The sequence below is a fragment of the Pezoporus wallicus genome, unplaced genomic scaffold (assembly GCF_028554395.1).
Source record: "Pezoporus wallicus isolate ANWC-B61680 ecotype Strahan unplaced genomic scaffold, APGP_CSIRO_Pwel_v1 contig_227, whole genome shotgun sequence".
NCBI classification, from domain to species: Eukaryota; Metazoa; Chordata; class Aves; order Psittaciformes; family Psittacidae; genus Pezoporus; species Pezoporus wallicus.
Window position 1 is genome coordinate 16428127 of NW_026635704.1, and position 25679 is coordinate 16453805.

At 36.9% G+C, this 25679-nt stretch overlaps 1 protein-coding gene across 4 annotated transcripts in view; it reads right to left on the bottom strand.

Moving 5' to 3' along the window:
- The window catches only part of RB1CC1 (RB1 inducible coiled-coil 1), a 73465-nt gene that overhangs the window by 36542 nt on the left and 11244 nt on the right, over window positions 1-25679 (bottom strand). For 2 of the 4 annotated variants that reach the window (XM_057397779.1, XM_057397780.1), the window contains 7 exons: window positions 23349-23464; window positions 21467-21594; window positions 18286-18412; window positions 17839-18009; window positions 6810-7012; window positions 5346-5781; window positions 625-795 (listed from right to left, as the gene is read on the bottom strand). In XM_057397779.1, coding sequence (XP_057253762.1) covers window positions 625-795; window positions 5346-5781; window positions 6810-7012; window positions 17839-18009; window positions 18286-18412; window positions 21467-21537 — 1179 coding nt within the window. In that variant the 5' untranslated portion in view covers window positions 21538-21594; window positions 23349-23464. Of the gene's footprint in view, window positions 1-624; window positions 796-5345; window positions 5782-6809; window positions 7013-11505; window positions 11561-17838; window positions 18015-18285; window positions 18413-21466; window positions 21595-23348; window positions 23465-25679 lie in introns of those variants that run through there. The other 2 variants (XM_057397781.1, XM_057397782.1) reach the window with 2 other exon arrangements.

A 25679-nucleotide genomic window follows, 5' to 3' on the forward strand; every position in this document is an offset into this window, starting at 1 on the left:
ACAAAAGCAAACAAACAAAAAACTAAGAACAAAGAAACCACAACCCAGATGTTTCCTACTCCAGAAACAACACCATATACTGGTGCTTTTATGAAAATGCTTATTGGTCAAATTGGAATGAAATAAATTTCATATAACCAAGAGAATGTCATCAGAAATATTCTAACTATAAAAATACACAGCTTAATCTGCACTTGACGAAGTTGCGGAGAACTACAGCTCTTCACGTTCCTAGTGCATTAAGTCTAGGATATTTTAAGTAAAACATTTTTATTTTGTAGAATGACTTTTTCTCTACATAGATAAAGTGACATAAATATAAGCCCTAAATTTAAAGTTCCAGTGCTGTCCATCAGTGTGTTGCATTTTCAGCTAGCTAGATATTTTTTAAAAATTATTTAAATATTGTACCTGGAATTATGAGCAGAAAACACAACTCCAAGGAGTAAAAACTACCAATATTTAAATGTCAAATTATTATGACTATAGCACCTTCATGAGCACCTCCACTCTATTACGTTGAAAACTATCTTGCATTAAGACATGCAACTGTTTCATTGCAATCAGCATACACATATCAAAAATCTGCTATTTTCCAATGTTGCACACACAAATGTGAATTACCTGAGCAAGTTCTTTTTGTTCATTCACCAGTCTGCTGCAACTTGCTATCATCTGGTCTAATGCATACAGCCTATCCTCGAGGCCTTTAATAGCCTTCATGTTCTGATTATCTAGTTTGGCGATAGTTTGGCGACATTCTGACAGAAAGGGTTGGATGATCCTTGGATCAAGCTGGAAAAAAGGTGAAATAGAGAAATGTTTATTAGCAGTTGACATGCTGAAAGGTGATGCGAGCTATTTAAACGCATTTTTTTCAGCTTAATATTTCTTTTTAATAACATATACCTACATCTGTTATCTGTTTCAAAATTCTGAGTTAATGTGTCTGAGCATTTTACATCACAGCATGAACTTCTCTGAAGTATTCCAAGCAAACTATCACTGAAATCAGGATGGTTACAAGGCGAAGAAACATTAGCTGTGGGTGTAAGGCAGGGTGCTGGGGGAAGAGGCAGTTTAAAGGTAACAGGCACAGTTTGTCCTGGAAAAGAGTCCATACACCTAAAATCAAAACAAGTGATGAATGCGAGTCAGTGGGAAGTACAGTAGGAAGGGTGATGAGAAAAAGCTGTAAGACTCATCACCCTTTTCCTACTGAATTAATGTTTTTATGGACTGCTTAGACAAACAGATCAGTTCTAAGTAACTTTTGGCCTTTTTTTTTTTTTCTTATTTTTCCTAATAAAACCACATTTTAAAAAATTATTTAATCATATTCCTTCAGAGGTCTTTATCCAGAAATTACACAATGGGTTGGGTTGGAAGGGACCTTACAGATAATCTGGTTCCACACCCCCTGCCATGGGCAAGGGCACCTTCCACTAGATCAGGGTGCTCTAAGCCCCATCCAGCCTGGCTTTGAACACTTCCAGGGACGGGGCAGCCACAACTTTGCTGGGCAACCTGTTCCAGTGTCTCACCTCTTAATGTTTCAAATGTTAAGAGGCTACCAATGTCCACAGGTATTAAAGGTGGCACTTCAAGTTTCACTAGGAGAACAGTCTTTATTTCCTTAGTTCTAGAATTAAGATAGGTAATTACAACAGTTTATGTAGAAGACAGTCTAAGCCTAGAATATATTATTTAGAAACACATTAAGAGTCATAAGGTGTTAGCAGAATGTGAACAAATTTATCCAAAATGATTATTATGTATGTCATCTATTACATTAGGATCTACTGAAAAGGACAATATCCTGTGAGGTCACACTAGCAGTCATAACACTGGCTTCTTCTGTCAGATACTTACAGAGCACCCATTAATTTACCAAAAAAAAAAAAAAAGCAGCACTTATATGACTCAGTATTAACATAAATAAAAAGCAGTATTTTCATTCTATCTATTATTTAACTGTATAAAAGCTTTCACATATAGCACTTCTGCTTTCTGGAAAGGCCCCTCTGGGGTACAGAGAGAGGAAAAGTATTACAAAGTATGGAGCAACACAAAGAATAGCACTTCCATTCTCTTCAAACAAAGCCTCCAAAACAAACAAACAGAAGACAACAAGAAGTACCGAAAACTAGTAATGAGCCCCAAATAAGTATTTAATGCTATTATTAATGTCACAAAATAGCAAAGGCTAATTTTTAATATGTTATGAATGGCTTTCTGAATCTTGGATTTCTTGAATTCTCAAGTAAGTAGTTCATCTTCAAGAACCAGTAATAGTCTCTGGGATTAAACCAGACTGCTTTTACAGGATGATCTTCATTGCCATCCTATTCAGGATTGCTTCCCCATGTCAGTCTGAATTTCTCCACTGCAGCATCCAGAACAGTTTAAGAGACAAAATACTCAAGAATGATATGGTGGGTTCATTTTTACCTTCATAAACTAATTGTGTCCTATTTATTTTTACTAAGAATGCCTATTCCTCTCATTCCACTGTTTTTATCCCATCCTTGATCTAATTGCATCTGTAGCACTCAGCTCTACTTTCACTGCTAAGATAGTATGGTTCTCATCTTTAAAACTCACTTCCTTTTTGAGCCTTTTATTTGAGTGGCTATGACAGCACTTAACTGAAACATCTGTTTAACTCCTACTTAACCCACTGTCTTTGCTGCAGCCTAGGTTTATGTAATTAGAAGTGTCATTTCGTAGAAACACCTACAGGCTAGAAGAACCACCCAACAGCACCCTGTGCAACACAGGCAGTCTTGGAAGTATCAAAGGTATAAAGCTCATACATTCTGATGCTTTGAACTTCATTAAAATCTTACCTGAATTCAGAGTTTCAAATAAGAATTGCAATCATAATCCATTTGTATAGTTCATATTTCCAAGAAGGAAAGGACATGGGGAGAATGCAGGAAAAACAATAGAAAACAAATGAGTGTCATTTTATTCTGACTTGCTTTGTTAAGGTGTGACCTCAAGTACATATTAAAAGAACAACTGTGTTATTTTCTTTTCCTTTTCAGCTACAGGCCAATTCTGTTTTCAAGTTAATTCTAAATAAGTGATAGGTAATGATTCAATCCTTTGTCTGTGCAGCTATCAGAACAAAGCAAATTAACATTTCCTAAGGAAAACTACAAACTATCACATTACTTCAAAGTTTTTTGTGAAACAAACCAGATCAAGATTGATCAAGCACAGTCGTTCTGATGGTGGGCAGAATAGTCTGACCAAAGCATTTTCTGCTTATACCAAGAAAACAGAAAGAAACTTCATTTTTGCAGAAGCAATCATTTTTTCCCGACAAAACTTAGCTTAAGTTACAAAACAATCACAACAGTTGTAACAGAGGACTTCTGACAAGTTTTCTAAGACAAGAACAGGAAAGCACACAAGACAGCCTCTCTACAACATGTGATAGGTGCCAGAAAAGACTACAAGCTGATCAAAAAAAGGTAAAATAAGTATTTAACTAAAGAAGGTTTTATTTTTTCTTTTCCTTTTCGTATCTTTTCCTGGTTTTGGCTGGGATAGAGTTAATTTTCTTCCTCGTATCTGGTGCAGTGCTGCAGCTTTATTTAGTCTGAGAAAAATGCTGATAACACACCAGTGTTGTAGTTGTTGCTAAGTAATGCTTAGCCTGATCAAGGACTTTTCAGTCTCTCATGCTCTGACAGTGAGGAGGGGCACAAGAAGCTGGGTGGGAACAGAGCAGGGCACCTAACTCAAACTGGCCAAAGGGGCATTCCATATCACAGAATGTCAGGCCCAATAGGGAAACTGGGGTGAAGTTGGTTGCGAGGCATCAACTGATGCCTGGGGACAGGTTGGGCATTGCCCAGCAGGATGTGAGCAACTGTATTGTGCATCCCTTGTTCTTTTAGGGTTTTTTCTCTCCCTTTTTGTTGTTTCCCTTTTGATTACAATTATTATAATATTTTATTGCAATTATTAAGGTCGTCTTATCTCAACCCACTGGTTTTACCTTATTTTTGATTCTTCTCCCCATCCCACCAGGTTGGAGAATGAAAGAATGAGCAAGCTGCTGTGTGGTACTTAGTTGCCCGATTGGTGTAAACCACCTTTAAGTATCACTATAATTTATTTGGAAGCAACCGTTTAATGTCTGCCTCAAAATACTGATTTTTAAGAGAGACATTACATTTGTGCCCTGTTAATATTACATAGGAAGTAAATTTTTTCACACACAACTGAACTACTGGGCTTTGTTATTCTTGTTTTGCACTAGCAGAAAGCACCTTGTGGTGTAACTGAACAAATAGGAAAGAGGATTGTCTCAGGACTTCAACAATTGGGAAGATTTTCCCACAAAAATTGAGTACTGTTTTCACTACAGGAAAACACTTGTCAAGTCTAATTTTAGCCTTTGCTGTACTACTAAAATTTAGACAGCTCTAGATATTAAGCGGCCCTTGATATTAAACCCAATTCTCCAAATTTTAAGACAGAATTGAAAAAAAGTCAGTGTACAAAACTGACCAAATCAATGTTCCCTAAAACAGATGGGCATTAGACATAACTGAGACAGTGTTACAGTCCTACCTTGCAGAGGAAATAAAGTGTCAAAGACAACAGAAATTGTTTTCCTTGTTCAGGGTATATTGAGTTGCAACAGTATAAAATTATACATACGCACATAAAGTTTGACAGTGTAAGAAACATAAGCTAGAGTGAAAGCAAAGGAAGAAAGTCTCTAGGCAAAAAAAGATTTTAAAAGGTTATAATGCTCACTTGTTAAAATAATCATTTGGAAAGTATAGAAAGTGAGCAATGTTTTATTCTACCAGCAGCAGAAATACATACTGACATGCTGGACACCTTTGAGTACATTGGTATCAGCTAATAAAGCATGCAGGTATGAAAATTTATCACGACTAACAACACTAATTTGTCCTAGATTTTAATAAAGGCTTCAGTATTCTTAACACAAAAAAGCATTCACTTTGGCACAGAAAAACCTTTACTTTCACTGAAAGCATAATTTCTATGAAAAAGACAAAGAATAGATGTCAAGTCACTCTGCTCAGATGCTGCGAGAAGCTACTGGCTTTCCAACAGGAATGGCTATTTGAGAAACAAACAAGATAACATGCACTCATTGTGAAATTAATACATTTTCCTAAAGGTCAAATTCTTAACAGCCAAGAACTCTGAAAATACTTCGCGCACTCACACCCATCCCTAGTCTCTGTTCTGTCTCCATTCAGAAAGCTAGCTGAAAAATGATGAGTTACAAGAAGCTGGAACAGCAACATTCAATGCAATATAATTTGATTTTTAAAAAATTGTTAACTTACCCTGCTCATAGAATCAAAACATTTTCTGACCAGCGATTCAACATCATTAGGTCTATCTTGAACATTTATCCAGTCTAATAAAGACACATTGAAAGAAGGCTGATCATCATCTTTCAATTCTACTGATGTTTCATTGTCCTGGACAGTAGCATTTTGACCAGATTCCTTATCATCTTTTACATTTTCAGGATCTGTGCCTTCCAAAGCTGAATGTTCAACTGACTTGCAAAATGAGGCTAACATTGATTTATTGTTCACTTTAGATATATCAGAATCAAGCACCAATTCAGGAGATTTCCCATCCTCTGTTTCTTCACTTTCTGCCCCTCCACGCTCAGCTGAAGAATCCAGTCTTCCTAAACACTCTCTGTAACTATGTCTTGTTAGGCACTCCAGCAGTGGTATCTTGGCCATTATAGAAACAGCAGAACCCAAGCTTTTTTTTTGGAAGGGTGAAAAGAACAACAACAAAAAAATAATAAATCAGTACCTAGCAGCCAGTGTGACAAAAACTTAGCCCCCCCCAATAATATATATGTGTTCAGTATCAACAGTATGGGAAGACAGCTAAAGAAGCTACAATTTTTGTTCTCTCATAATCTCTACTGAATATGAACTATTCCAAACTTTCAAGTTAACTTATATTTGCAATGTAAACTGATTAACCGAGACATTCCCCATTTTCCTTTTTTAACCACACAACAGGGACTTTAGGTTTCCAGCCCGCATAAATACTGATGCTTACTGGCAATGCACGAGTGCCCTCCGGCCAACTACTTCTGCAGAGTTTGAACAGTTTCTATATACTGATAAAAGCTACAAAGTTCAATTTCTTTAAAAAAAAAAAAAAATCCCACATATTTCTGTTTTATTTAAGTATCCAACATCCACTTACATTCTATTAGGCAAAGCACTCCTATAAATACCATAACACCAAACTATAATGTCCAGAAAAATGTCAAAGATCTTCCTTGAAGTAACATCCAGTCTGCAGGACACAAGTATACATACATACATATACACACACACACTCCCAAAGTTATACATTTACACCCAAAGTTTGTGTTATGACTCCATACTTTCACCACAGATCATCATTCTTAACATCTGCTCAAGTGTATTAAAAACCAATTAACTGAAAAGTGCATATATGCATTTTAACAAGTTGATTAATGTTTAAATTTAATCATCTAGCTGTTTCTGCTGCACATTTGGAAGCACTCCAGCTCTTAAACAGCTGTTCACTAATGAGCATATCTTCCACATAATTTAATGCAGGTTTCTGACAAGTACAAGGAAAAAATGTCAGTTAAAAAAGTGACTAGCATAGAACAGAAACAATGCTCTCCATGACACATAATCAAATAAATACATGCTTGATTAATCAGACCAGACATACAATACTCAATAAGTTTTAAATACAGTAACTTTGGATATCAAGACTGAATTTAATGGCAAACCTACTGTGTAAGTTTCAACTTGATATCATCTATGGACTGCAAATAGCTTGAATATACATTTTCAAACTTGAAAAGTAGTTTTTGGTAAGAGTATGTACAATCTTCCAAGTTGGCCATTATGGCAGCCCAGCCTTGATGCTGAAGATGTTCATCATGTACAAGACCTTCACAAAAGGAGCAAAGTTTCTTGGCAACCTCATACATTTCCTAGGGAAAAGTAAAATAAAAAATATAAAAAAAATCCATCAAAACGCAAATCACTTCAGATTATTACTGTGGTAACTATATGAAATGTTACAGTGAGACATTTAGAAAATACTAACATGGAAAGTGTTAAAATGAGATAGCTAAAGAAGTTGTACACATTAAAACTTCATAAAAATAACAAAATTTTATTCTAAATTAAAAAATTAGAGAAAGAATTGTGGATTGTTTACTGAGAACTATCTTCAAAACAGGCAGGTGAAAGCTGCAGTTACAAAAAAATCTTATAAAATTAAGTGCTGCTAATATAAAATATTCAGTGCACACATACATGAATAATAATGCTTGTATTAATCTGAGAGAAGGAGCTGGCAAACAAGGTCCATTAAGGAGAGAACTATTGATGAAACAGGCAGAAGCTCATAACAAGACAATCTATTGCAGGATCAGTCAGCAGAAGCACAGGTGCAACAGTTGCAAGAGATGCATGAGGAAAAGAGCAGGGCAGATAATTAATTGAACTCTTCCACTGATTAATAAACCAGATGCAACACGATGAGAAGCAGTGCAGAGTATCCACAAAACTCTAAATACACCCTGAAAACCTTGTATATGCAAACTAATGTGGAAGCTTTTCTGTTAAAGAACTGGATGACATAAAGCCATTTTACTAAAAGGGTAATAAATTACATCCAACAAGGCAGAGTTCAAATAGAGACCTACCTATAGCAAGTACCATATCTTACTGAAAGTGCACTACCACCAATGCCTATTATATTCAATTCCAAGGTTTTAACTAGTAGGAAGAGTAACTAAGTTTATCAACTTTAAGAAAAGTCCCCCTCAAAGGGCCTACCATCCAAACATACTGAAATGAGAAAGTAAAACAAAATTCACGCAAGTTCTTCAGCTTGATACTTTGTCAATAACATACTACATGGGATGTATTCTCCTGAGCATGCCTGTATGTTGTGTTTTTAGTATCTACCTATCCTCCAAGATAGAAAATCTTTTTTGCTGGTGGAGCATACTGCTAAACTAGGACTGTAGGTACATAACTCTCCTCTGCTGTAGTACATACAAGAAAACCATGCAAGGAGAAACAGGTTATACAAATACAATGAAAAAGCAGTGTTAAAAACCTAACACATCAGTATACTTCAGAATGCATTTGCTGCTGACCACATGGTTAGCAGCACATATGCATATCCAAAAAAATTTAGAGCTCAAGAACACTTAACTTCCTGAAATAAACCACAAAACAGCAGAGCATTTTATCCAAATGTTTCAGAATTATTACTGATATAACCTGAAAGCTCTGAAGACCTTCTCTTTTGTTAAAAGTTCAGGCTTTGTCTCAAGCAGCACGACAAAATTCCATTGTCCTTCAAATCACTGGTATCCAACCTACCAGCATATGAATACAGAAACTTATTCATACATGCAAGTCCAAGGAAATTGAAATCTACTACAAATTTCTATCACTTCATAGCAAAAATGGCATTTGTTGTCTTGTTTTCTAAACTTTGGTGACATCTGCTGCATGAGATCTCACTTCCCAAGTCAAAATCAACCAATAAAACAACTGGGACAGCATCCACATAGTGCTGAAATCTGCAAGCGATTTTTTTCTGACTACCTCCAATTACTGCTTCCTCAATTATATTAAGAATCAAAGAGGCTGGCTTACCCTAAGATGTACAAAAAAATACACAAAGTATGAAGCTGAAAAAGTAACTGAATGTACCCACTGTGTTCTAGTGTATGTCCTGGGAATTTACACAAGCATTTTACTTTCAGTTCACAAACCCTATTCTCTTCCCAGGTCACCCTTCCTCCAAACTACTGGCAATAATTCCAGAAGTGAGAGCATATCTAAAAACACACATTAGTTTGAAGACTATATAATCCTTCTACAAAAAAAAAAAACAACAAACGATCATACAGTCTCTTTATGCATTTTCTTCAAGAGAGTATCACAGTTTACTGGAGAAAGTAAAGACTGGACTTCTCCCACCCTCAAACAAAAAAAAGTATTTCTTTAGAAGACCTGCATAGAGGCTTTTTCTTAGTTCCATTTTTCTGCAGACAAACTCACTTAGCATTGCACAGCTCTAATGCCTCATAAGGAAATGTATGTGCCAGGCTTGATATGACCAGACCTTCCACCCTAAAACATATTCCTAACCAGTGGCCAATATTTGCTTTTTTAGATAGATTTACTTTTCACGTTCACAGGGGAAGTCAAAAGTCAAAGTTAGTGTTGTCCTACTAAGCCTTACGTCATTCTTGATGCTAACTTGAAAACTCAAGTGTTGTCAATTTAAGATTTTAGTTTTAACTTTGATTGTTTGCTCAACAATACACTTTCAAACACAAAACAGAATTCGTAGGTTAAATTTTAGGGAGGGGGGAAAGAGGGATGGATCATCGCAACTGAGAATGCTTCTTACACTACTGATGATCAGCACTGACAACTCTGCATCTAGGAGGCTAACCTGTGGCAATTTACACAATTTAACCAAACCAGAAGCTTGTGAACCAACTCCTAGAAAAGTAAAAGTAAACAGTATTTCCCAGAGCAGCAAATTAGTACATATTTTTCAGAAACCATGCGACAGAAGGGCATTCTAATAAGTGTCAGGATTTGCCATTTGACAAAATATTTGTTGTATTTGTTATATGTCAGAGATATGCTCAAAGAAACTGTTACATGAGTACCCCAATGCCATCTAAGGATTCACTGCCAGATGAGCCACAGCTCCTTTTTGTTTTAACGTCCCCTGTGTATACAACAAATCCCCTTGTGAAAACATCATAAATATGATACTGAGAAAAAAAAATACTATTTAGAGCTCAAACCAAACTAACATTTAGCTCAAAATTAATTAGCCTGAAAACATAAATGAGGTTCTTTTAACTAACATGTTTTCAAAGTTACCCAAAAGCTAATAGATTACAAGTGAAACTGTACAACTAAACAGAGACATGCCTGTTTCAGGGCACATATGCATGATATTACAACAGCATTACCTATTATCACCCTCCTGAAGTTATTTTTATATCTGTACCCCATGTGCCAAAGAATTCTCTGGGGGGGGGGGGTGAGGAGAGGTAGGGCAAGTGGTAGAATTCTGTTTACATAGATGAATTGGAATGCAACATGCAACTAGAGTATGCAAGAACTCAGTACTGCTTTAATACTGGTTTCTTAGGCAGTGTCATGATATAAGCTCATTACTTTCAAATAGTAAAGAATATTACTCTGAATTCTAGGAGACCAATTAATGTTTCTAACAAAGTTCAAACCACATGGAGTAACTATCTGTCCACCTATCAGAACTGTTTCAGTCTTAGACTATACTAAGCAGGTAACAGTTCAGGGAACAAAAATAGCGTTAGACCATTACTCTATTTTCTAATGTTGCATGGAGGGTTCAAGAAAAAAATGCTGTTTCAGTCAAACTTGCACACCTGCTTTCAAAATGTGAGGGTGTGCAGCAAGAAAATGAAGTGGTAAAGCATTCTGCTTCCCTTGGAAGTAGCCACATAGCTTAAAAGAAATTAAGACATTAAAAGCTACATAGATAATATCTTCCATATCATTCTATCACTACTGAAATACATCTTCAAGTGATTTGGTTTGCTCTTCCTAACATGTCCATAGACAACATTTCTGGAGAAACCTCCTACATCTTCTTTAGAAGGATCAACACCAATCTATTTCACATGACTGGTTATGTCTGCATGCAGAAAAGAATTAAGCAGCTCTCTGCTAAATTAATAAAGTTTAAAAATCTGATTATGACAAGCATATAAATAAAAGTGTACAATCCAACATATGTTTTAACACTTCTGAGTAAAGTTGCCAGCTCCAGCAGAGAAAATGAAACCTGCCTAACAACAGGCTTGCTTTTGTCATTGATTTTTCACTGATCTACATGCAGGGTAACTGGCAGACACCCAATGGATCACAAAGCATAAAAATTGCCTTCAGCTGCCTGGTAGAGCTACATCTTACTCAGTTATATCAGCATACCTAGAACACCGACAGTTTCACCATACCACTGGAATAGGGACCTCAAGATGCACAACTACAAGACTAGACAAACGCAGGCTAATCTAAACTGGCTGTTACACTGAAGAGTAAATGGAAGCATTTTCACTTCCTAATTTGTCAAGAAATTCACAGGCCCACCAGAAAGACTTCTATCTTTGGCTGGCTGCTTTAACAGAATGTTTATTTTAATTACTTCCTTCAATCATCGTAACTTAAAATTTAGGTTATTCTTCTGATTATAATTACTTCTGTTTAATATGTATCAACACAAATCAGCAGAAGCAATAAAGTACATTTTATCTCAAATAAATTAACTGGTAGTGTTTCCCATCAACTTCAGGACTTTGTCTTTGCATCCTATTGTCATAACTCTGCTCAACTGAACGAAAATAAATCCAAGGAAGGTCTGCTGGTCTTAAGTGCTCTTTGGACTTACCTCTAAAGAACAAAAGTTCTCAGGAAATGCAGGGTTCTTGCCATTCTCTACAACCCTGTGGTAAAAGGAAACAAGTCATCAAAGTCCTCTATTGCCATGTGTCTGAAATCCTGTAAAAAGGCCTCCTTACAGGTTTCAGCCACCCTAAAAATCAACCTCAGGCCAACAAAGAAGACCCTTGAAAGTGAAATTACACACATCTATACTTTACAACAGCATAGAAATGCTTCCACAATAGGTAACTTATCTTGCTTATTGAAGGTAGTAACTAAGACCATTATCTCCAACTCATACACCTCTAACTAAAGCACCGGTAAAGCTACTAGACTAACCACTTTAAGATTTCAGATTTTAAAACTAATGATTGGAACAGTTCGCTGTGAGGAAGCCTGATACTTAATTTCTCTTTCATTATACAGCTGATGACTCCATTCCCCATTAACACTGGTCATTTTTGGTGACTGCATCCTTTGGACATTTGTCCTCACAGTTCATGACTTACTAAATGCATAGAAAGTATTTATTTAATCAGCATAATACTTAATAAGTTGCTCTGTAAGTCATAGTTTAATGAGTTTTTCTTCAGTGTTGTTTTCACTAGCTCTTCACTGTAACATTAAAAGCGGGCTTGGAGAAGTCAAGTGACAAAATTTCACCCCCAATCCCAAGAAATACCACCAAGCTGAAATAAACCATCACAGCCAGAAAATCAAATCATGGTACAAGCCAAGTGATAATTTCTACTAGCTTGATACAAGCCACCCAAATCTTTTTTCTCCTGGTGAATTTTCAGAAAGCTTGATTTAACAATTCTGGTTACAAAGGCCAACAAAAAAAAAAAAAAAGCTGGATCTATTAGTTACTCATCTACAACCTACTCCATTTTAACTCCTCCCAGCCATATTACTTTAAAAAATTATGAGATTGATCACTAATCTCAGGCACAAAGAAATGTGGACTTCTGTGGAGGAGCTGGAAGTATGTCTGGCTATTAGACTAATAATTTCAACAAAAAGGATGAATAGCATTAATTTGGCTACAAAGCTCTTGTAAACGTTACAATGCCTTAAAGAACTTCTAAATTTTAAAGTAACTCTTTTCCAGAGGGTCTCAAAACCGCTTTTCTCCAAATAACAGATACGCAGCTTTCAGGAAACATGACTGTACTTCTTGGTTTAAGTATTTTGAAGCATTTAGAACTAAACCAAGAATGAGCTAGGTACTATGACTTACAGCCATGGTTTTATGCAATCAACCAAAGAAACCACAGAGTTTCTCATCCTTATTCCAATTTCTCAAAGAAAAACTGGCCAGATGACAGTTCGATGATGACAACAGCAGCATCACATGAAATGCAAAACACACCCACTAACAGAAAGTTCAAGTTTTCAATAGACTTTTTGGGAGAAATAACACAGAAACTTCAGTTAGATCACTAAAAGAAAATAAATAGTCCTTTCCAAAAGGTTAAGGTAACAGAAACTATTTTAAGCAGTGTAAATGACCACAAAATTTGACAAGATTCATACAATGTAGCTTATTGCACAATGTCCTGTGTAGAGAACAGCTTGTCTTCTAAGGTGGTGTGTATGTAACTTTTTGCAAACACTGTGCACATACTGCTGCTCAAGGACAAAACTGCTAAACTGCAACAGTGGGAAAACAGAGGTTGTAAAAAGGCAAGCTGTAACCCTTTAGACATAGACATCTCAAAGGTACAATATTTAGTCAAAGGGAAACTAAGATACTGGGACAGAAAATAGCCTTAGAAGGTTGCTTGAACTGGATTTACAAGCCAGTCAGTAGATGCAACAAACACTGACCAAAAAGGATTTGGTAAGAAAGGTTTATAAAACAAAGACATCATGCCACATATGACAAAACCTATGGTGAGAATTTCAATTTTATTAGTAAATGAACAAGTTTAAAACTAACAGACTTCTTTAAAACTACCTAATTTTTATACTGTGAATTCTACATAATGGAGATCCCAGGTAATCAAAATGAACTTGGGAAAATCTGCACAGATGTTAGGAGCATGAAAGCAAAAATAAAAAAAAATTGAGGTATGTTGATATGATCATTATTGTACTGTAGAAAACCAAACAGGAGGTAACAAGTTTCCCAGAGGAATAATCTTGGGTTAGGAGGTATTAAAATCTAAGAAATCCTATATGTAAGTTAACGAAATCAGTTTCAATTGAAAAAAAAAAAAAAAAGAGGGGGCTGCTTTTACATATACCTATACCCTATACATATGTGTACAAAAGGCTATAAAAGAATGCCAGGGCCTCAGCAGTGAGCCAAAAGATAACTTTTGTTTATACCTGACTAGTAACTAAGAATATATAAGAATTATGGCAAAAAATATGCAAAAAGCAGAGGCAGAAATTAAATCAATAATGGTCATTTTCAGACATGCAAAAAAACAATGGAGAAGAAATAAAAGCATGGATTAAACTAAGCATTTCTTAAAGGAAAATATAGAACTACTTGTTTTTGTGAGAAAAAAAAGTTAAAGGTCATATACCAATGTTAATGAAGAATGTATCAGAAGAAAGAATCAAAAATATCTGTCCCCTTTCTTTACAGTACAAATCAGGTGCAAAATAAGGTAAGCTTAAAAACCACACCTTTCCTACAGTTCTACAGCTGTCGTGGTTTAAACCCAGTCAGGTAATTCGTTCGCTCACTTCCCCCCCTTTCTTGCCCTTCCCCTGCTCTCGGAGGGACGGAGAGGAGAATCAAAAGAATGCAACTCCCACGGGTTGAGATAAAGAACAGTTTAGTAACTAAGGTATAACACAAATCACTACTGCTACCACCAATGATAATAATGATAAAGGAAATAACAAGGGAACAGAATACAACACCTCACCACCCGCTGACCGATAACTCGCCCCCCAAGCCCGACCAAGCTCCGACCGATACCTCCTCCAACCCTGCAGTCTCCCAGCCCTTCCGGCTCACTCCCCATTACATCCTGGGCATGACGTGCTGTGGTATGGAATAGCTCTTTGGTCAGTTTGGGTCAGGTGTCCTGTCGTCCTGTCTCTGCTTCCTCCCAGCTTCCCCTCCTCCCTGGCAGAGCATGAGGCTCACAAAGTCCTTGGCCAAACCAAAACATCCTTGTTATCAGCTCTGTTCCCGAGCTGAAATCAAAACACAGCACTGCACCAGCTACCAAGAAGGAGAAACATGACTGCTACTGCTGAACCCAGGACAACAGCATAGCTGCCAGGTAGTATACAGTTCAAGTCAGAGATAGCAAAAAAAAACATTACTTAATAGTTTTCAGGCCAGCTTAAAATGAGGGAGAAACAACATAGAAGTGCTCACACCCTGAAATACTCATCATCTTCCACACAAGTTTGCCTATTACAGATAATGCAGACTTAGACTGTAACTTTCATTTTAGCACTACAAAATATTTCAATCATGTATTAGTAGTAATTATTAATTAATTAAATTGCTCTAAATAATTACAACAGGCAAAAACTCTCTATCAAGTACTGCCACTCTGCTTTTCTGGTAAAGCAGGTTACTGTTTCTCTAAAATTAATAGAGACACAGCTTAGATCACTATAAGGCAGATTCTTTATCTCCATTTTGCAGAAAGTCTCCTGAACAGCTATCTCAGTGCGGCTCTGTGAGTACCAATCTCACAACTACTGAGATTCAGAGCCTTTCTAGCTCCCCTGAGATCTTAATCAATTTTGAGAAGGATTAATAATCCATGTTCCCTCTTCCTCACAGACAAGAGGCTTATGGTGAACCATGAAGAAGATTAATGTTCTGACCACATTCCCAGTCCTCCCTCAGTTTCTTTTGAATTACTGCTCAATATGCTTCAAGCAGGCATCTTGAAAAACTGCTTTAGTTCAAAACTTCAATACTCCTTTAAACAATTTTTATACCTTGCTACATCTCTAGTTATGACAGCCTATTTACTAATCTTCCACAATCTATGATAGTTTTCTCATTCCCCAGACCTCCCAGAGAAGTACCCAGTGCATTTTCACAGCCTAGTACAGAGGCTGAAGCTTTGAAAGATTTAAAATCTTGGATAAATTTTGCTGTGGTTGTAAAGGTGTATCAGATTTACAAATATGACTACCCATTTTATCTTTAAATAAATTTCTAAGTCTTTCACAGAAGATTCTACTATCATTGTAGCCCATCTACAAGCAGCGAAAAACTGGAAGAAATGGGGAACAGACCATGAATTTTTTCCAGATAAATCTGCAGGCTAAAAGTAAAACCTCCATTCTCCTTAGACACATGTTTACAGACCTTTAAATACTAAATTCCTCTCACCATCCCATAATACTATTAATAGGTGCCATCAAGTACAGAAAGGTTTATTTTCTTGCAAATCACCTCAGGGTTACTTTCTCTAGATAAACTTTTCAGTCTCTAGCTAAATATTACAGCTCCAGTTGGCCAATAAAAGCCATGCTCCACACAGAGACCTTTAAGAGTGCTTCTGAAATATGGCTTCCCTTACAGAAGAACTGAAACCAGAATTAGGCAGTAAATACCTAAACAATTAATTTAAAAGCAGAAACACGGCAATAAACTTGCTTGCTCTGCATATGTGTACATCCTATATAAAGGACATCCTTCAGAATCAAGGGGGAAGAGAAGGTAGCACTAACAATGCTTTTCAACTAACTAGGATTTTTTTTTTTTTAATAAGATTCCTGGAATATAAAAAAGCCTACTCCAGAGAATTCCATTCTGTCAGTGCATACTAACTTCACCTGATCAAAACCAAAATTAAAAAACTTCAAGACCACAAAATCAGGGATATCATGAAGCAGCAAGATAAATTATCAGCAATGAGAAATGTAAAACTAGGTACCACCACCTTCACTTCCATTCACCTAAGTAAAACACAAATGTGAAGACTGGAGTAGTTGCTACAGCCCCCATTTCATATCCAATCAGTGTTAAGCCCTTAACAGATACCAGTCTTGCTGACTTTCAAAACATCCCCTTAACATAAAAAGATGTTTTTAAAGCGCTTTTCAGTTTCAGCTGCCAAAACCAGAATCCTCACACTCTTCAAGGAGCATAAATGAAAACCTCCGAGTCCTAGCTGTATTCACACTGATATCCCCTCTTCTCTGTATGACAATCACACAATTCAGATTCCTAATAACTCAAGGTCCTATTTACTAAATCAGCAGTAACTGTCAACAGGTGGCAGAGATAGCAAGAGAATCTACTGGACTCAGTCCTTGCCTTAAATCTGACAGTATGTCAAGGTCAGATTATCCAGGCTAGTTTTCCTCTTCCTGACAGGGCAGAAGGCCAAGGGGCAAAACAAAAACACCCCTGTACTATATGTAAGACTTAGCATTTTTCTCTGAATTCAGCTGTACAGTATTGAAAACAAGCCACTTCAAGTGCTATATATTCTTCTTGACTGTATTAAAGTTGCCACTGAAACTAAGAAACTTTATTACCAAGACAAGATGCTAAACCCATACAGCACCATTTCTTTTGTGCTAAGTGCTACACATAACCATTTCTTCACTTCCCAGCTGTGTCAGATGTGACAAAATTTAATACATTTAAAAGCAAAATTTTAAAAGGAAAATGAGGGCAGTATTTCCTAACATGAAGAAACGCAATCACATCAGCTACTGAAGGCATTGTGTCACTCTCCTGAACATGCAGCTGCTTCTACTGCATGCACACTTGGTATCTTACTGACTTACTGACCATGTTGCAGGAAACTATTTCCCCCTATCAAAATAATACAGAAGTAATTAAATTAGAATTCTGACAAGTTTGCTTCTATGTAAGTAAAAGCCAGCACTCAGTAATAAGAGACCTGAATTTTAGGAAGTGGAAGCTTAGTTTTATTAATTCTTCAGCAGTTGTTTTGACATCAGATGAAACAGAAGCTTGGCAAGCAGTTTTTAAAAATTTTCTACTTCGGTTAACAACACTTGCAATGTAACTTTTCAGTTTTCAGGTTGAGGCAGACTGAAGACACTGAAAATAAGGCAGAGCATTAAGGCATGGACCCAAAGCAAACAGACTGCTTTCATTTTGCAAATGCTGTAAATATACGCATCCATAAAGGCTGTGTTACATACAGTACACTTTTGAAAGAAGCTTTGAGCATGCTGAAGAAGCAAGCACATTTCAATACCTACCTTGAAACTTCCAAGAAAAAGGCTCAAAAGAATACGTCATCACTAATATGTCATCCTTACTGTCTTTTAAACAAGCTATTTCATAATTTATATCAAGCTTCCCTTCTGACATAAAAAAAAAAGTTATTTTCCTTCTGTAAAAGTACAGTAAGAATTTACTTACCACTGCAAGTTGTGTCCGTGATGCTACCGTGTGAAACACCGCAGGCATCATAAGAGATTCTTCTACTTTCAATTCCATCTCATTCTCTGCTGAAAATGTAGTTTTGGGGATAGCTGGTGGACGCTCACACAAGATCATTTCTTTGTTGAATAAAAATATTGGGTTGGTATCCTACACTCAAGAAGAAAATGAAAACAAACACTGAGTAAAAGCAACATACTGCTCAACCACCGATCACCTCATCATGTGGGTAAAGTGTCCTAAGGATTATGTTAAGATCTACACATGTAAGCTAAATATATAAACATCTGTTTCCAAATGCAAGGAAATCCAGCAAACAATGCACTACAGAAAAAAAAAAAACCAAACCTTAAAAATTCCTCAGTAAAACATCTTTTCCTTCCCCTGTAACTGATAGTTTAGTTGAAGAATGCAGTATGCACTTACTGTTCCAGCACTGTAACTACACACTCTTCTGTCTGGTGCCATACACTCTCCTCCATTGACAACCAGTACTTGGTGCTGAATGGCAATCTTATACTTTGTTTGAATTGCATGTTTCAGATCAGCCACACTGGGGAAAAAAAAAAAAAAAAGGGAAAAGAAAAGGACATTATCAGCAGATTTGTGCCTCTAACGTTACATATTCCTGTAATTGAGAGAGATGACTTGTCTGTGTTGAAGCAGAACTTTTTTTGAAAGGACTACTACTTTTTATTCTGTAAAAAGACATACCTTTACGTTTTGTACATGTTATAATGTGTTGCATTCTGGACATCCAGCTAATAAGCTACCAGCTAAAAGAAGACAGACTCTACATTACTGGTAACTTATCAGCAATTTTTTCTCAAAGAAGATGTAATACCATACAGAAACTATATCACATCACACTTTTAGGATACCCCATATATATGTATAATGTATAAACCATATTATGTTCTTTGAATTTGTACTTCATGAACACACAGCTGACTTGCTGAAGCCCTAGAAGGCAACAAGAGTATTAAGTTTCCATTATGTGTAACACAATTTCACCGAATCAATTCTGATTCACTGTATGTTATGTGGAGCACTAAACAGGAAATTAAACAATCCATATGCAACAAATTCATGAAAATATATCAGACACTTTTAATGCAGAAAAAGCAGATCGATAAGCCATCCCTCTTTTAATTTACCATCCTTGTACCTTTAATTCTTGGTGATGACATCTTCATGTTACTGCTTATTTTAGACAGTTCTAGACTTTGTCTTGGAAGACACAGACAAACAGTAAACTAAACAAGAATTTACTATTATGATACAGTAACTGACCCAAACTATAACACACTGGGTAGTCCCTGTGCAAAGATATTAAAAAGCTTCAGGGTATCAAGTAAATAATCGATAAAAGCATCAATGGGTTTGCAATAACTGGCTATATGGTATGTGAAAAAAAGGTCAATTATCTAAAATAACCATGATTCAGTATGACATCATGAATTCACTACAAATATCTCATGAGCACAAGCTTGTACTTGCCAGCTGTATTACAGTAAGCATTCACCTATCATCTCCACGGTCTTTGGGAAGATAGGTTGGCTTTTCCAGGAGACAGGCAAAGAACCCAGGAGACATTCTTGCTACAAAGAGCACAGATATACAAATATAGAGAATAAGAAATTAAACTGTTCAACTGAAGAGTCTTTCATTTTGTGTGGTTGTCCTGGGTTCAGCAGTAGCAGTCATGTTTCTCCTTCATGGTAGCTGGTGCAGTGCTGTGTTCTGACTTCCAGCCTGGGAACAGTGCTGGTGATATCGATGTTTTCGACTGTTGCTAAGTGATGTTTACCCTGACCAAGGACTTTGTGAGGCTCATGCTCTGCCAGGGAGGAGGGGAAGCTGTGAGGAAGCAGAGACGGGGCGCCTGACCCAGGCTAGCCAAAGAGGTATTCCATACCACAGCACGTCATGCCTGGGGTGGGGGGTAACTGGGAGTTACCCGGAAGGACACGGGCTTCCGGGTGGGACTCGTTTCTTGGTCAGTGGTATTGTATTCTCTTCCCTTGTTATTTTCTCTTATCATTGCTGTCGTTGGTGGTAGTGGTGGTGATTTGTGTTGTACACTGGTTGCTGGACTGTTCTTGTCTCAACCCGTGGGAGTTGCACTCTTTCGATCCTCCTCCCCGTTCCTCCAGGAGCGGGGAAGGGGAGAGCCCTGGGGTGGGGGGGGGCCTCGATTGCTCTCAGCCCGGCACCACTCACTGGGAGTGAGTGAACAAGCTGTCTGGCTAGGGTTTAAACCATGACAGTGGTTCAGCCATTCGAAAGCTTCTTTCCTCAAAGAATTATCCAACTGAACAAAAGTCAGCCAGTACCAGACTATTAGGTGCCTGGTCTGGCAGTTCAGATGCTGTACCTCACTCGGCACCATGATTTAGGAACAAAATATCTTGCTGTACCAGACAGCATATGGAGGTGCTGACAGCATACGGAGGTGTGACACATCTGCAAATGACCCAGTAGATCCAGAATGGCTTAGATGAAACACTATTATATGCTAAGTGTCAGTAGGCTTTACAGAAGAACAGACCACATAGACAGTCTTAGGGCCCTTCCACCCCAAACAAGCTTCAAAATTCAAATTCACTTGTTGAATCATGAAAATTACAAACAGGGATTCAACAGATTTGAGCACAAAAACCATTGTAAAAGTCGTTCAAGGGCAATTACTTCCAACTCATTCATCACTAATAGAATATGAATACAGCAGGTAAGCTTTGCCCTTGCTAGCTCCAAGATGAATGAAGTACCATAATACTATACATTATTTACTTATTAGAGTCCCACATGAGAACAAGGAAAAAGGATACAACACATCCAGTGTATCTAGTCCTCTTCAAAACAAAGATGCTTTTAATGTGCAGTGAAAAAAATATGAACAGCAAAGTTACTGGGACTTAACTGTGATTCTGTAACACTGCTCACATTTCAAGCAGTTGGGCATTCAGAAGTTCTTGTTTTATATACAAAATATGTGTAAAACATTTTGGAGCCTTACAGCATAGGACAGAAGCAACTTTTACCCATCCTGGATATAGGACAAAAACCTATATGCTGGTTCTTTAGCACGCGACCTAAAAATATTAGAGATTGTACATTTTGCTCAGGATGAATGCGTACTGACAGGAGAAAGAGCTATCTGAAGAATTCTTTCTGTGATGCCAGTCAGGAAAAAAAACACTTCTACACATGAATCCTAAATAAATAAATAAAAAAGGTCATAGAAGATCCAAAGTCATTCTGACAGTTTTTTTTTTCCAAAAAACACCAAATGTAACACCAGACTCAGCTAAGAGAAGGCCATGTTCTGTCACTGCCCCAGAAAGTAAACAATCTCTGCTCTTTCATGGTACCTCAAATACACACACCATCACCTGCAAGCCACTGAACATGCTTATAAAAAAAAAAAAAATCCCTAACAAACCAAAAAAAAAGAAGCAAAAAACAAAAAAAAAATTCACTCAAATACTTGAAAACCCAGAAGATAACTACATGCAAAATTCAACTATCATCTCTCCTGAATTCAGTATACAAAAAAGCATCTATACTTAATTTTAAGCAATACACAATTACTTTACTTTCTTACTTTTGTACAGCAAGTTCCGTATCAAAGGTAAGGGTAGTTCCAGTGTTGACCAAAAATACATACAGCTTCATGATGATTTCTTTAGGTCTCTGAAGTTCAGAATTTCCACTGCTAAAATCATTTAGATACTGAAAAAAATTAAATTAATAAAAATCAAGTGTTAGTTCCACATGAGTTACAAAAGACACAGCTACATGCTTCTGGAGAAAAAAAACAAAAAAAAAAAAACAAAAAAGCAAAAAAACACACAACACTTTTACATATGTAGTAGGTGAATACATCAGCTCTTACATTCCACAGTTCTTTATCTAATACTAAACATACACATGCTTCTCTGACCAGAAATATGAAAATATATGAAATATATGAAAATATATACTCAGGAAAATAACAAAGCCACCATCTGAGCTCATTACCTGGCCTTCTAATTTTTAAAGCCCCAGATAGTCAATTCCAGACATCTTTTGTAGATTTTACGAACAGCAGCATGATCCATGCTGTAAGCATTCATTCCTTGATGAAGCTACAGCTACAAAGTCTGCCTGCTCACTAATATCCTTATCCACAGGCTTTTATTCCACACAGACATACTGAAGCTTTAGCAAAAAAAAAACAAAAAAAAAAAAAAAAAAAACAAAAAACCAAAACCCAACCCAAAAAGCTAAGATTAGGTAGATTTTCTATTTATCTCTCCATAATTAAGTAACAATTAAAAAAAAACCACAAACCACAACATATTTTCCTCTGTTGTCAGCACTAGCTGTGAATGAACTTGCAGTCCGACACCTGGGGGTACATTTCAGTCCTGTACCCTATGAGGATCTAGATGAGTGACTACAAGCACACATTTTTTCCAGTGCATATAACATGAAAAACTTTGACCTGTTTTTTAAAACACTGAGATGTAATCTTGAGATTTTATCACTGAAATACTCCACACTTCTGAGCCTTTTACTCTTCTCCTCTACAGGAGCTCAGAAGTTTATGAATAACTTCCTCCACACTAACAAAGCTGCTACAGAAGTACAACAAGCGCTGCAGTCACTAATGACCTGATTTTTTTTTTTGATGTGGAAGGAGTTCTGAAAGGTTAAGCTACAAAAGTTTCAGCTACTCAGCAATATTCTTTTGTCATTATAAAAATGACTTTCCACACACTTTTTACGCCTTAATTATAGTATATAAACTACTCAAAACATGCATTTTCACAACAAGGCTTCAGAAACAGAATCATATCAAGTAAAAAAAAAAAAATCTAAATAATTTTATCTGAATTGAGATCTGCTGTCCTTGCACTTGCACTTTACTGCATTATCTGGCAAAAGTTTTAATTTATATTGGAATAAGAAGAATATACTCTACAAACTGAAGTTATTAAACGGACAAAACCTGCTCAACACTATGAACAAGCTAGGAATAATTTATTACCAAATCATTTGGCCTAAGTTTCAGAATCAATATCATGTGTAGACTTTTTTCACAGATGGTATATTTGGGACTGCCCAGGAAGTATTAGAAACAGATGTTAAATAATACAATGGTTAAAGCAACTATCCCCCACCAAAAACACCTCTTTTCCACCTAAGTAGAGTAAAAGGCTTGTACAGTATCATATACACTATATGGGTTTTGCCCATATAAGAAGCTTTCATATAAACATTCCTTTCCAAGCTGAAGTGTATGTCTGGAAACCTTGTGTACCTAAAGTGAAATTTTAATGAAACTTATACCCCTCCACACCTTAACACTAAAGCTATTTAAAAAGGAAAAGAAAAAATGTTATTAAGAAAATATATTATCAAGATCAAAATTCATGACAGGATCTTCTATGTGCACATCAGCAGACTCAAAACTTTTAAACTTGAAGCAATAAAAGATTTACCTTCAGGCACTATACAGAGCTACCAACTTCAAATTCAAGAGGGGAATAAATGCATGCATTCGCTTCGCTTGATTTTTGGCAATGGAGTAGCATGGCTGTTTAAAGCCAGAGAAGATCTGCAATGAAAGATACAGAATGCAATTACAGGTATTATCAAAAGTCAGGATTTTATGGTCACCATTGCATCTAACCCAGAAATCGGTGTATATCAATGCCAGAAAGAATAACTGTGTGGTAGTATATTTTTAATTAAAAATGCTATCCAGTTACAAGTCTGCTCCAGACTGCTACATACCTGAATGTTTTTGCCCGTAAGTTTGCTTTAAAATAAACGTCAGTGATATTCTTCAGTATTTACAAGAAGGTAAATTTAGTTCACTAAGAAGAACTACCTGAATTTCCATTAACTGAAAGCATTTTTCAGAACAGAATGCTGACACGAAGATGCTAGAGCAATAAAGTAATAACTAAATGCAACTTCTAAGAGAAGTCCATTTAAAAAGGCACACATGCTACTGCTGTTGAATGAACAGTCTTTTCCTGCAGTTGTACCCAACAGATTCCTTCAGGAATCAGCATCACTTTCCTTACTTGAAACCAGATGACCTTGTTTGCTAAGCCATTCACCTACTGTCAAAATATTTGTTAGATTTGGGGGTTTGTTTCTTTAAACAAACTGAAGCTGTTACCATCCCCAGCTGCTTGTCATAGAATCATAGAATAGTTAGGGCTGGAAAAGACCTTAAGATCATCTAGTTCTAACCCGCCTGCCATGGGCAGGGACACCTCACACAAAACTGTGCCACCCAAGGCTCTGTCCAACATGGCCTTGAACACCGCCAGGGATGGAGCATTCACAGCCTCCCTGGGCAACCCATCCCAGTGCCTCACCACCCTAAAAGGAAAGAACTTCTTCCTTATATCCAATTTAAACCTCCCCTGTTTAAGTTTCAACCCGTTACCCCTTGTCCTATCACTACAGTCCCTAATGAAGAGTCCCTCCCCAGCACCTCTATAGGCCCCCGTCAGATACTGGAAGGCTGCTATGAGGTCTCCACGCAGACTTCTCTTCTCCAGGCTGAACAGCCTGTCTTCAAATGGGAGGTGCTCCAGCCCCCTGATCATCCTCGTGGCCCTCCTCTGGATTTGTTCCAACAGTTCCATGTCCTTTTTATGTTGAGGACACCAGAACTGCACACAATACTCCAGGTGAGAAACCGGGCACCCTTGTCACCAGCACCCTTCCCAGAGGCTTCCTCTCCCAGAACTGCTGTTTAAACTACAGTGGAAACTGTAACAACCAAAATGAGCCAGATCAGCACAGGTTGGTCTTTCAAGCTACCCTACTTCATTTTAACTGCTGTCAGTTAAGTAGTAGTTCCAAAGGAGAAGGAGCCCTTGGCAAGGAAGGCAGCAACAAGCAGCTGTGCTCAGGACAGTCAGGCAAGTGCACAATCAAACTCTAAAGAAACAGTTTTGATCATGTTAATGCCCTAGCAAGCTTTCTGAGAAGATGATCAGGCACTATAAAAGGTGATAATCCATTCCTAAAAATAGGTTTGCTGAAGCCTGAAAACCATTAGAACGTGTAAATCATTTTATACAACTCATGTTCCTAACAGCAAATCAAAACCACTTCATCCCAAATTTGAAAGCCTTATGATAAAGGAAAACATTATGCAACTACTACATGTATTTTACATGCATGGAACAGACAGAACTTTATTAGCCTGTTACTTGAGCTTTTATCTTCCTCACTCCTGTCTACTCCCTCTTTACTACTATGCAGAATGCACACTCATTACCTTGTCAAAGGATAAGTGCAACAAAAAGGGAAACAGCAATGTGTTTAAGCACTACTAGAAAACCAGTAACTGAAATGTCCTTTTTGTTTGCCTACCAGCAGTCAGTAGGTGTACTTCAGCAAAACAAATTTAGGAATACCTCATTTAGATCAAAGTAATGCACGTTAATATGAATAACTAGAAATTACTGAAACACTTCTGCCACAAAACAGGATCACAGCACTACAATCTTTATTCTTCTAGTTCCTCTGCAAGATTAAGAAATTAAGAAACGTGCTGGTTTTTCCATACAACATTTCAACAAACAATACTGAGAGAACAGAACTACACTTACACAGGCAGAACAAATTTATATTGGGTTACTCTTTAAAGAAAAAATAATAATAATGGGAAAAAAAAAAAGGTAGAATTCACCTACTCCCAAGGCTGTCACAAATTTCTCAGAGTACTTCCAAGAACAGAGGAATCGTGAAAAAAGATTTCTGAGAGTACACACCTTTAACACCAAGCTCTACTGCAGATTCAC